Source organism: Heterocephalus glaber, unplaced genomic scaffold (assembly GCF_053883595.1).
Source record: "Heterocephalus glaber isolate CG9 unplaced genomic scaffold, H.glaber_assembly_v1.0 deba00001688, whole genome shotgun sequence".
Lineage (NCBI taxonomy): Eukaryota > Metazoa > Chordata > Mammalia > Rodentia > Bathyergidae > Heterocephalus > Heterocephalus glaber.
The window spans coordinates 8916051-8929114 of NW_028258413.1; the positions used below are offsets into that span (position 1 = coordinate 8916051).

The window sequence follows — 13064 nt, forward strand, 5'->3', positions numbered from 1 at the left end:
CTGCGCAGATGCCTGGGCGAATGTTCAGATGCAGCGGGCTTCTCACTAGAGGTCTTCCTGAGCCTGGCCTGGCATCCATGGAAACCGTGTGCCCCCTTCCACGGATGGGTCCTGCTGCCCACTCGTGGGACAGGCCTGTGCTCCAGTCTGGCTGGTCAGGCTTCTACCAATGAACAGTGGCCTGACTACCAATGAGGAGGGTGCTTGTTGAGTTCATGCTTAGAATGAAGGAGAGCTATGAGTGTGCCATGTTTCAGTTACAATCCCCAGGTTTAGGCATCGTCCCTTTGTGTACCGGAAGGTTATTTCTTCCTGAGAGCCATGGCCAGTGCCCTGGAATCAGAGCCCCTCCATGGTAGGAAGCACTGAAGTAGTAATTGTGTACACGCACACACACACACTCCTTGACTTCCGTAATGGGGCGATGTCCGCCCTCTGTAAACCTCTTATAAATTGAAATCACCACAAATGGTGAACGAGTTTCACACATGTGACATGTAACATGCTGGGCCTCACAGCTCAGCGACACAGTTCACTTAGAGCTTTGGCTGTCTCCCCCATGACTGTCCTGCTCAGTATCAGCAGAGCCACCTTCCACGAGCTCAGGAAAGGTCTGAATTCTTACGTGAGGTCGTCCGGACTCTTCCAGGGCTGTGTGGAAGGCATTTTACTACCATCTTCCTTTAGCACATAAGTTACGTTAATAAAATAGAGCTGGTCACGTTCCTGGTAGCTACTTTTGGGGAGCTGCAGAGAATGCCTCCCTGGTGCTCATGCAGTACCTCCCATCTAAACTTCTAAAATCACAATCAGAGAGAGAAAGGCTGCTTCTAAAATGTTACAATTTGCAAGCCATGCTGCCGTTTTTGTAAGATGGAATAGATTTCCTGCTCTTCCTCTTAGATTTAATGATTTTAGTAAACTGGTCATTGTGCATTCCAAGTCCTGGAGAATCTGGAGATTAGGCGGGGGCACTCATGTGTTCAGTATCTTGGCTGCTGTTCCTATCTGTCCTAGGAAGCAGGTGTTCTTTCCCCTCATGGCAAGGAAACCGAGGTCTGGAGGCTAAAGAACCTGATGCTTGGTACATATGATGCCGTAGATGCAATGAGCCTGGAGAGTTTCTGCTTAGTCTGCTTTATGAGCCTTAGGGGCCTGTTTATGTGTATTTAAAATTGATATACACTTATCCCTTTAAACAATTTTCAGTAATCAGTACACTACATTTCTTTACTGAAATCGCCTCTAAAATACCCCTAGTGTTTCTTCACAGAGTTTTTTAACTAATTGAGATTTTTTCCTTGGCCCACTCCTTGCTGAAAGGATGAGCTGCTATTGGGGGCCACTGTCAGTTTCATGAGTCCCCTAATGTGCTCCCTCCTAAAGCTGCTTACGCAGCTGCATTGGGGTGCATCGTGCTGCTTCCATGGAGTGGCTCGGCTTGCTTTGTGTACCTTGCGGATACCGAATGAAAACTCTACGTGTGACTTGTGGCTTGAGAAATGCACTGGGATCCTGGAACCTCAACACATGCTATGAGCAGAGTGAGCCTCCACCAGGCTCCCTGTGGGCCCCTCGCTTCCCCTTGGGAGCTCAGATGCCCAGAAGAAGAGTAAACTTTCACCCGCTTTTTAAGCAGCTGACTACCAGTTTTTAAAAAGTGATTATGTAATTTGTTCCTTGTTCTTTTGGGGGGACTCAGAGAACTTCCTTTTCCTTTTCAAAGACCAGTGTGCATCTCAGACTGGTATAATTCTGAAAGAGAATTCTTTGCTTTTAAATGGTCAGTAGCTTGTAAGAAATTCTTTTAATGGGTGCCTGCTTTTCAAATGATTTTACTCTCCATTATGTTCTTGTTTGCTGCCAGTTAGAGATTTTAAAGTTTTAGTTGAGAGGTTGATTGTTTCACAGAAGTGGACCCAGGCTACCTGGAAAAGCGTGGAACCCTGTGTGGGAGGACTTAAGAATACAGAGGGCTCAGAAGAAGGGACAGCAACCAAACCATGGCTGCTGCACAGTTCTTAGGTCCCATCCTTGTCCACGAAGAGTTGCGAGTGAGGGACGTGGTGTGAGGGACAGGGCACTGGGCTCTCGGAATGCTCTGGAACTTACTGTATTAAAACAATGCTGGCTCTCAAGGTAGAACCAAGCCTACAGTTTTGGACCCCAGCTGTAAGAACCTAGCAAATCAGAGCCTGTTTGGTCTTTCACCTACAACAAAGGAACACCTTATGACTGCCGTGGGAGACGTCTGTCCACATTTCTGTTCTTAGGATCTATCATGGGCTCTCAGGGTTACTCGATACACAGGCAGAGTGATTGCTACAGTACTACAGCTGTGCAGATCCCTAGACTGTGATTTTAACACGATGCCCCGGCTCCTAGGTTCAGGGCGTAAGACTGGTTAGGTAAGTATGACCTCTGCTTCTTAGCAGTTCACCTGGAGTCTAAGCGTCTGATTTCCTAATATATTTCTGTTTTCTCTTGTGAGGGAGACATGTCTACTTTTAAAAGAAATTCAGTAGTTGGAGTTTCTTTTATGAAGTGCTCTGTAAATTAATTAAAAATGAATAATTGGTGTAAGAGTTTTCTGAGACTAGATCTTTTATGAAAACTATTGTTAGTAAATTATTTTAGTAGTACACTTTTCCATGCCATTGAGTGTTTAAATCTTCTTGAATTTATTTATCACTCCTTCCTTTCTCCCTTCCTCCCTCCCTCTCTCCCTTGGTCTCTCCCTCCTTCCATTCATATTTTTTTGAGACAGGGTCTTGCTATGTGGTTCAGACTGGCTTTAAAGTCACTATGTAGCCCAGGCTGGCCTCATACAGCAATCCTCCTGCCTCAGCCTCCTGAGTGCTGGGATTATAGGCATGTGGCACCACACCAGGCTTGAATCTGTTTTTAAAAACCCAGATCTCCAGGCTGGGGATGGAGCTCAGGGTTAGGTAGAGCATGAACTCAGCATGTGCAAAGCCCTGGGTTCCTGGCACTAAGAAGACACAAATCCAGTGTGTGAAGCATGGAGGCTGCCATGTGTAATTAGTGATTTACATTCTCAATTGCTTTGATTAAACTCCGACTGTTGGTTTTTCCCAAAGTGAGACTCAGGAATAGCACTTGTGGAGTTGGTACACATACTGGGTGCTGTTCACCCTGGCTTCTCACAGTAGTGTATTTACTGCCTGTACCTCTCTAAGAGTTCACTGTTGTTGTCCTTGGTTTGCAGAGAGCCTGGGTCCCATGTGGGCCCTTGGAGTGGTCCCTGGTGCTCCAGTCCCTGGGGGATACCCTTCCTGCTGCTCTCCCGCCCGTCTCTTGGAACCCTTCCCAGCTTCCTGGGGCACCTACTGTCCCCCCTGTCACCGTGCTCAGAGCGAGAGACCCCCTCCCGCCCAGTGCTCAGCAGGTGGGAGCCACACACATTGCCCTCAAATGTTCTCGGGCTCCTCCCCAGGCCCCATGCCTGTTAGTCACCCCCCCACACCCACACACACACACCTGGCTCTTCCTCCGCTTCCTGTGATTGGCAGAGTCATCAGGTGAACGGCCGGCCTGGAGTGCGCGGTCCGTGTGGAGCAAGGCAGTGGGGTCCCGTGCAGCTGCTGGGCGCGCGCGTCTCTGCCAACGGCCGAGTCCTGCTTCTGTCGCTGCCCCGTGTCAGGTGCAGGGTGGGTGAGGAAGTGGGATGCGTCCTGCTGCTGCCTCACAACTAACGGCAGATGGCCTGGCCCTGTCACAGCTGAGCATCTTTCCCAGTGTTTGACCTCATTACGTCGCCACAGAGGAGAAGGGTTCTTGGGATCAGTTGCCTGGTTTTTGCATTTGTTCATTAATCAGCTGGAGTTGACCATCATATTCACAGCCATTAGCAAATTCAGTTTAATAGTTTTAAAATAGCCAAACAACATGTATCTTGTGTCATCTTCTTTTTACTTAAAACCCTGTTACTAAAAAGCCCCAGTAGACATTCACTTATAATAAATCATGCTGCTCTAGGAATGCCTAGTGTATTTATGTAGTTCCCTTGGTGTTTTGAGATAAGGTCTCACTGTGTAGTTCAGGCTGGCCTCGAACTCACCCATTGGCCTTGCAATTGTGGCATCCTCCTGCCTCAGCCTCCCGAGTCCTGGGATTACAGCTCTAGCTTTTAGTCAGTTTAATGAGACTCATGAGCAGAGAGTTGTGCAGTCTGACTTGCTGTGGACTCTATTAGACCCAGAGCATCACCACCTTGAGTCGCGGACCAAAGGGCCAATGGGCAAGGCAGCGACTGGCATTGCTTCCTTCTTAGCACAACTCAACACAGAGCACACCGAAAAGAAGAGAAAGCCTCCTCGACTGCCGTGTGTATGAGCATCTGCTCTGCAAATAGGAGCATTAATTTGTGCTTTCAAGAAAATCCACTTTGCACGTTGGTCATGATGCTCCCCCAGGGACTCTGACTTCACACTGCGTTGTGCCCTGCCCGCCTCCTCTGGACCCCGAGAGTCTTTCCCAGCGTATGGCTATGTAGATGCTGCCCACCTGCACCCCTCCACGTCTCCAGAGTGGAGGTGCATGGTGCCTGCAGAAAGCACGGGGTGCCCTGCTTCAACCTCTCCATTGTCCTCTCAATGCGTAGTGTACTCTATTGATCCACGTTTAAAGATTTAATAGTTAGGGACATTAGAAATTTCTTTAGTGAATGATTGTACAGCTTAATTTTTCCAAATGGCATTTTATTGGAGGAGCTATTTTGATTAACTTTTTAATTTTTTATACAACTCCATACATTAACAAAATGAACGATCAGTCAGCTAATTTATCAATGAAAATAATTCATGAGTGTTCTTTAAGGATGTAGAAATAGGATTCTAAATATTTTATTTACTTCTAGTACTTTGCTTTTATATTCTTAGGTAAAATCTCTTCTCCCAGGTGAATTTTTCCATCAACTTTTTAATCACAATACAATGTCCACTTAAGTTCTAGCTTCTTGTCTTACACCATCTAATTCACTTTGTAATTGACATGGTCACAGTGACAATGAAATGGAACTTACTGCGGAGATTTATTGTATGTAGTTGCAGTGTGTACTTTACATAATAAAGTGTGCTACATAAGTGTGCATTCCTTTATCATATGTTCAGTTCAAATCAAAAGTACACGAGTCTTGGGCTGGGGATTTAGATCAGTGGTTCTGCTGCCTGCCTTGCAAGCTCAAGGACCTGAGTTCAATCTCCAGTACAAAAAAAAAAGAAGCACACGAGTCTTAATGCTTTCTACACTCTGGATTGTCTCTCACAACTACTTAGAACTAAATGAAGTACCCTGCTGTCTGCCTAGAAAAGTACTTAGCAGAGGATAGGCCTTATTAAATGCCATTATTAGTCTATTTAAATAATATATTGTAATATAAAGTAGGAAGTGGTAGAGAACTGAGTCTGAATAACTTATAAGTGGATTTTCTCCATAACTTCCTTGAGGGGAAAGAGATAAATTCAGAGGGAAATGAGCAGTTGACAGTCTTGGCTAAAGTGCGAGTGTGCTTGTTCCGGCCCCTGTTTCATCAGCAGAAGCCTGAAGCATTCAGACACCGATGGTAGCACAGCCCGGTGACTAACAGGAGCGGAGTGGGAGAGACACCCATAACGAGTCTATGACTGCAGGTAACTTGCCCCATTTTTATGATTTTCAAACACCTCATTAGATAAATAAGGTTAATACTCTTGAGCTGATAGGGCTGGTTGTAAAGATTAAATTAGGTAATAAAAAGAACAAGGCTCAGCATCTTCACATACAAGGCACTCGGCAACTTTAATTCTGTTCCTCCTGGGACTGAGAGGAGCAAAATGTAGGAATATAATAGAACAAAATTGAATGTGTGATACTGTGTTTTCATAGCCTTTGAAAAACGTAAACTGCTGTCTTGAAATTTAAGCTGTATTTGTAGTCACAGGCAGAGAAATCCTGAAGTGATTTGAACTGAATGATTTGAAACGAACCCTCAATTGTCTGTTGCATTGCTATGATTATTAACATATGTGAGAATTGACTCTTGAGTTTGTCTCCTCTCGTAGAACATACATATTTTGTAATTTTAGTATTTGTTTAAAATAAGATTTTCATATTGTTTATTATTCCATTTCATGTTAATCAAATTTTTTACTCATATCTTTAAGATATGAATTTAAAATAATTATTTTTCCCTTTAAATATATGTCTAACAAAATTTTGTCTTGCCAAACCATAACTTTAAAAAAAAATTGAACAAGATCTTTAAGAAGTGTATACTTTCACTGTACTAAATTTTATCATAGATTTCACTTATTACGTCCAAGCAGTTTTTAAAATTGAAGATCATACTACTAATTTTCAAATCGAACTCTCTCTTTAAATGTAGAGTATATAATTTACTTTTTCTGTTCTTTACACAAGTACCATGCTTTTTCACGAAAATTTGGAGGGTATAGAAAGCCATATTGATAATTTTTGTGAGCTGAGATGATCAGTATTAAAATAGAGCATAATAGTCATAATTGGCTAGTGAGAAATAATTTTTAAAAAAATTTTAACTTATATTTTTTGCAGCTTTGTGCTAATGATAGACGTGTAAAAATTCTTGGCAATGAAAAATCAGCTTCTGTGTAGAAGAACAGGAATTTTAGTCCAAGGACTGAGCCCACAGGTACCCAGAGGCCCTTGAGGCACACGAGTAAGCCGAAGAAAGAGCTCACTGGCCTTGTGCTGGGAGACGGACCTGCGCCAACCAGGAGGGAGGAGACAACAAATACATTTCCCTCGGCCCAGGAAACCTCTTTGGTGCTTGGGATACCAAGAAACCAAGAAATTCTCTAATCAAAGCATTTTAATGGACTGCTTATTAAAGTGCATACAAACTCAGCAGTCCCAATGTGGACCAGAAGCTGCAATACACAATGTTGAAAAATAAAGTGAAAAGAATGTCCACCCATCAAACTCTGAGATGCAGGAGTCGTAAGAGAAAGGATTTCTACGGGACTCAAAGATGACTCTGGATTTGGATTACTCTCCAGTCCATCCAAAAGAGCAAAGACAATACAAGCAAATCAACATAGTCGCTGTAGGCAGAGCCCAGACTAGCCTTGCTGGCTGATGGGGAAACACAGTCGCGATAGAGCCATTCAGAGAGCAGTAGGCTGTGTAGTCCACACGGTGGTAGAACATTTCTCTGAGCCAGCTTCCCATTCCTGGCTCATGACATCAGGTGTCAGGTTGACTACATTTTTTTCCAGCAGCCATAAAATCAGTGGTGTTTCTCTCCATAGTTGTCCAAAAGAGAAAGCTGTGATTTGGTTTCTCTTACACTTATTTTTAATTGGGAACAATCAATGATTGCAATACACAAAACCCATATTTTTAAGACAATATTTCTTCACATTGCAGATGCAATCTGTTCTGCACTAGGAGGTTGAGAAAGATGGGGAAAGAAAGCCAAACCAAATGAATTATATTAGCTTTAGGATCTTGTCTGCTTATACTATTGACTGATCTGCAGTTTAGGAGACCACATTTTCACAATTACGTTTCTTCATATGAAAACTATATTTAGTGGGCAACAACTATTTTTATGATGGGATAGGAGTACATAAACATGAATAAAATCTGTAGACATTGAACAACTTTGTTCAAGATGGTAGGGGTATTTTTAGAGTGGCAATAATTGAAAAAAGGTCACGGGCTGGGGATTTAGCTCAGTGGTTTTGCCGCCTGCTGCACAAGCGCAAGGACCCGAGTTTGATCCCCAGTACCAAAAAAAAAAAAAAAGAAAAAAGGTCAAACTCTGCCTTAGAGAGGTAGGTGATAAGAAACAAAAAGGTGTTTATAACTATTTTGTATTATAACTTGGGCTTTAGAGGTAACAGGGAGAAGGATAGGTTGTTTTGAATCAACCAGAAAGGAAACATTAAAGTCATGAAGGTAGAGAAAGAAAAAGGGAGGGAGGGGAAAGAATGGAGAAATAAGGAAGGAAGAGAGATTATTTTTTCTGAGCAACCAGTGTTTTTCAGGATGATGAAGAGACAACTTGAAGTGCAGGCTTGGAATCAACTACAAATCCTAAAGATGGGCTGTGTAAAGAGTGTTTGTTCACAAGAGTGTGTGTGTGTTGTTAAATTTCCAGATTGATCGTGGCACCTGGGTGTACGAATATTTCCTCCAAAGCTATTTGCCAGCTGCATGAGTGAGTGAGAATTTCTTTTTTATGAAAAGAGATGTAGAGGCCCCTAGCTGATGCAGTATTTGTAATATTAAATTGACCTAACATGGTAAAAAAAATAAAAGAACAGGAATTTTAATCATGGGAAGCATTTCTTTTATTAACGTGAATGTAATGATGAGTATCCCTAGAGTTAACAGTACACCGTCATATTTGGTTAAATTGAAGTGTTAGGTAACATGAGAAGTGGCTGAGTTTTCTTAATTTTACGTAGCTAAGCAGTTTTTTACAAACTGATCTTTCCATAGGCAATATTTTATCAAGCAGCCTAGGACATAAAGAATTCAAGTATTTGACTCATTAGGATTAATTGATAACTACTTGCTTTCTTTTAAAAGTAGGGCAACAAGGGCCAGGGATCTAGCTCAGTGGTTCCACCACCTGTCTTGAAAGTGCAAGGACCCGAGTTTGATCCCCGGGACCAGAAAAAAGTAGGGCAACATGTAGTGTTTTCTTTTTTTGGGGGGGTCAGTTTAGGAATGTTCTAGAGAATACTCCATGGAGTTCCGTATTTCAGGGCGGGGTCTCTCTGGGTGGATTCTGACAGTACACCATGCTTGTGTAGACTACAGAGGGAATTGTCCTGCAGAATCAAGTCTATTCTTACACAGGTATCCCTGAGTTTCTTTTTAAAATTGTACAATTGGAATTTCTCTAGCCCCTTACTAGAGAGAAAAAGGTGTATCTGTATATGTTATTCTACAGCACAGATAGTATGCTTGGTTATGGTGTTAGAACATGGGTTTGGGGGCTGTGATGCCCCTGACCCCACCTTGCCCCTTTTCAGGGTTCAGGTGTTTAAAGAAACTTGTAGCACAACGTAACTGCTTCAGAACCCTGGTTCCCCTACTCCTCAAGAATCTCCTAAAGATTTGTGGATAGTCAGGTACTCTGCACTGTAATCAAGCGGCCATATTCCATTATTTATGGCCTGTCGTCACGTGAGAAGATTTGTCATTTATAGTATCTCCAGGAACAAAGCCCCTTCCAGCCGGGAGCCGCGGGAAGCGCCAGGACAAGCCTGGTGTGCAGCATCTTTTTCCCTTTCTCTTCTTTCAGCTTTTATATATCATAGATCACAGAGGCCTTGTTCTCAAGCAGGAAAGGGAGCAGTGGAGGAAGGAGGATGGGGCTGCTGAGCTGGGGATGGCGCGCTCCTGATGCCTCATTCTGGGAAAGGACTACTCAGGTGTGCACTTTTAACCTCATGTGTGTGTGTGTGTGTGTGTGTGTGTGTGCAGTTACACATTGCAGCAAGTAGGCTTTATTAGAACAATGAAATGCTTTGTGAATACAAAATAAATTAACTGGCTAATACATTGTAAACTAATTCTGGATATAACATTAAAGGAGATTTGTGGGTGGTCAGGCCCTCGGCATTGGAACCAAGTATACTGCATGTATTGGAGAAAGATGATAATACAAGTACTAGTTTCAGGCTTTCTTTCCCAGGGCAATTTTTCCTTTCCAGTTTAAAAATCCAGCATTACTTCAGCTCAGGTATATTTCTTTTGTGAAAAATAGCTTTTATGAAGTCCCATTTGCGTAGCCCAAATATTTTTGTGAGTGCAAGGTACATAAAAATCTTGATAAATTTTAGTTTCACATTCCAGTCCAGGCTTCTGGTGCAGGAATCTTGAAGAGTATCAGCTGAAGTCCCTGTAACATGCAGGCAGGTGTCATTTCAGGATGCATTGTTGAGCTGTTTTGAGACACACCCAGTAGATTAAAAGGCTAAAAAATGTGTAAGACGTAATTAGGAAATTCTCCCCTGATTACTCACTTGCAACTGTGCTTTCCTTATTGTTTTTTTTCTTTTGGATAACAGATTATGAGGATTCTTAGGATTCCTGTCCTGAAGTGGCAGGTTTTGCAATTCTAACTTACCATAGAATTGGAATATGCATGGGATTTTTGGGGTTGGGGGAGAGTGTGTCCTTAAAAGAGCAGTGACTGCTTGGATTTTTGCTTCCTGGGTGCTGGGTCTGAGAAGCAGCACTGGGCATAGTGTTTGCCTGGGGAAGGCTCCCAGGCCAGGTGCCCCTGTCCTGTGCCTGTGGTGGGGTTGATACGTAAGGGAAAGTGTCTGGCAAGAAGAGCATTTTGTAGTTGACTAGCTGTTTGGACACTGGGCATATGACCAGTTGCAGCTACCTTTTAAAAAAGGTAACAATTTTTTCCATAACCAAGATAAGCGACTTGTTAGGAGAGAATGTTTTCAGGAAGTTAGCTGCTCTGTGTGGATCGGGCTTAGACACATGAAGCTTCCTTTTCAGCAGATGTGTCAGCCAGCCACAGGGACCCGCCTGGTCCCCTAGGTTTGTGTGGCCAAACTGCATTCTCGGGATCTTTTCTCAGAGGCAGAGCCTCCCAACCCTGGTAGTATGTGAGTGATTCATTCTCTAATCCACACGTCCTGTGCTGAAGTTCCTGGGGACCAGGAAAAGGGAGGCTGTGGTCCCCACCAGGACCTGGGCAGGGTTACACAGGGCAGCATCCTCTCTCTGCTCAGTCTTGTTGCAGTCTGCAGATGTAGCATGCTCTCTGAGGTGGGTGCTGAGCAGAGTGCCTCAGCGAGACTGCAGGCTCCATCCATCTCAGAGCCTGCCGAGATGTGAGTGCTCAGTATCTGACTGGGAACCTCCCCTGGGGTTTGATGGGCACGGACACCTCAGGTGCTTGGACCAGCACGGGCCTGGAGAGGAGGTGCTGCACTGACCTCGGGCCAGCCGGCCACCAGGAGGGAATGAGAAGGGAATGAGAAGGGAATGAGTGCTGCATGTCTCCTGGCCCCACTCTGCAGCTTTGGACTCTTTGTTCTTTTGCTTATCTGTGCATAATGTTTGCATCTTAACTAAGGGAGATGTGGTAACTAAAAGCCGGAGGGAGAGTGGAGGACACCTCCCCAGACAGCCTCTCGGAGGTGAGGAGGTGGCCCTTGGTTCCTCCAGGCAGTGCTGTGTTGTGTCCTCCTGCTTGACTGCAGCTTCAGAATCACGGGAAACAGCAGAGTGAGCCCAGTCTGTAGCCAGCTTGGCTTTTTGTTTGTTTTTTTTGTTTTTTGTCCTTCTGTCTGCTCTCTGATCTTACTCTTCCCAAAAGCGAGGATGGTGCTGGGCAGACAGCATATTCTTTCCTGGTTCTGTGCTCACCCTGCACCGTTGCTGTTGGGTTCCAGGTGGAAGTTTTGCTCCCACTCTCACACGGGCTTCACCGCTGCCCTCTGCTGCTGTCCACTGTGGATGCTGAGGCCTGGCTTTCAGGAGTGACCTCTTGGGTGGGCCGGGGGAGGAGGAGGGTGCAGTTCACAAACTGGGTGGCAGGTGTGAGGACAGAGCACTGATTCAGGAGTGAGCTACAAACCTCACCCGGGGCCTCTTTTCCTAAACACCAGCATTGCCTAATGAGCGCCCAAGATGCAATTAAGAAAACGATGGAAGAGCCATTCAGAAAGCCCTTCCTTGGTGAGGAAACTGAACAGCAGCGGTCCCAGGGATGGGACAAAGAGCTCCCTTTGTTGCCTAAGGAGTCCATGCTTTTCTCTCCTAATCCAGTAGACTGCTCATCTCCTCCTGGAGGCAGAGTTGCAGCTCTTTGCATTTGTGGATGTTGGATGGCAGATGAAGCCTGTCACTTAAATGTAACTTTCTTGCAAATGGGTCCTCTCAAAGCAATGTGGAAAGCTTTCAAATTAATTGGTTTAATTCGTAATAAAGTTCTTAAGTACTGAGTAACTATGAGTTTTCGTCACTTCAGATTCTCTGAACAAATGATCTTCTTTTGTGAGTCAAAAAACACTTAGGAGACTATATGTTAGGCTAGATATATTTTGATGTTGTATAATGTGTAGGTTGTTAAAACATTTTTATACCATGAGATGGCACATGAAGGTATGTATATAAATGAAAAACTCGACTGATTCTTTCTAAGCCTCCTTAGATAACTTGATGTTTTCTGCTTTTGAAGTACAGAGATACCACAAATGATTTCATTCTGAAGTTGTTTTCAAACAGAAAGCTTTGATTTATAAATCTCACTTTATCCCGGTGGAAGAATTCAGTTATCCTTTAGTTTTTCTATGTGAAAAGGGTGGTTGTTGTAATTTCCCCACTATATTTTCTAGATTATTTTCATTAATTAGCCTGGCCCCAAATGGAATCATTAAAAGAAATGTTTATAATTCACATCTGAAGTATTTGCTGGTTTTCAAGAAAACTCCAGTGTGCTTGGAAGTAGCCACATGAGCTCATCTCATGTGTTCTCCCTGCCATGGACAGGACCTCTCCGGTCACACTGTGTGTTCTTCCAGAGTTATGGGGAAAGTATTCGTCACCTTTTATCTCTTCTTAAACACATGACTAAAAACGTTAGAGGATGAGAAGAAATGCTCACGCCTTTTATGGTTTCAAATGGTTTTCGGCTTTAGCATTTGCTGAGCCAACAGCTCCCCTGTTGAAAAGCAGAGTTTTCTCCCTCAGTGCCCAGGCACGCTTTCTGACCCTTCCAAACCACTGGCATCATCTGCTCTGATTTCAGATAAGCAAAATAAAATAAACAGACTCATGGCCACGTGGGAACTGGTTCTGCGGCCTTTTGTTCTAACCCTGTGAAGACCAAATGTCTCCCTCCCGGAGCCACTGAAAGGTCTCATTGTTGATTTACTGTGCTGCTCACAGTGCTCACAGCTTCTCCCTGTCCCTGGAACCACTCTCCTGATGTGAGTTGGGACCGTGGCTCCTTCTCCAGGGGTGCGTGTTTCCCTTAAATTGGGCCGGGCTGGCCTGTTCGTTTTGCGGTCTCATATGAATGACAGCATGGAAAAATA

The 13064-nt window shown here is 44.0% G+C and overlaps 1 protein-coding gene across 9 annotated transcripts in view; it reads left to right on the forward strand.

The window, feature by feature from the left end:
• Positions 1–13064, forward strand: part of Ppp3ca (protein phosphatase 3 catalytic subunit alpha) — a 263314-nt gene that overhangs the window by 20709 nt on the left and 229541 nt on the right. Inside the window, exons 2-3 of one of the 9 annotated variants that reach the window (XM_087198697.1) lie at positions 5559–5651; positions 9299–9428. The exons of 6 other annotated variants lie outside the window; for them this stretch is intronic. Coding sequence is in view for 1 of the 3 variants with exons in the window: in XM_087198695.1 (XP_087054821.1) it covers positions 5642–5651 (10 nt within the window). In the remaining 2 variants the exon portion in view is untranslated. The remainder of the gene's footprint in view (positions 1–5558; positions 5652–9298; positions 9429–13064) is intronic. 2 more of the 9 variants (XM_087198695.1, XM_087198696.1) reach the window with 2 other exon arrangements.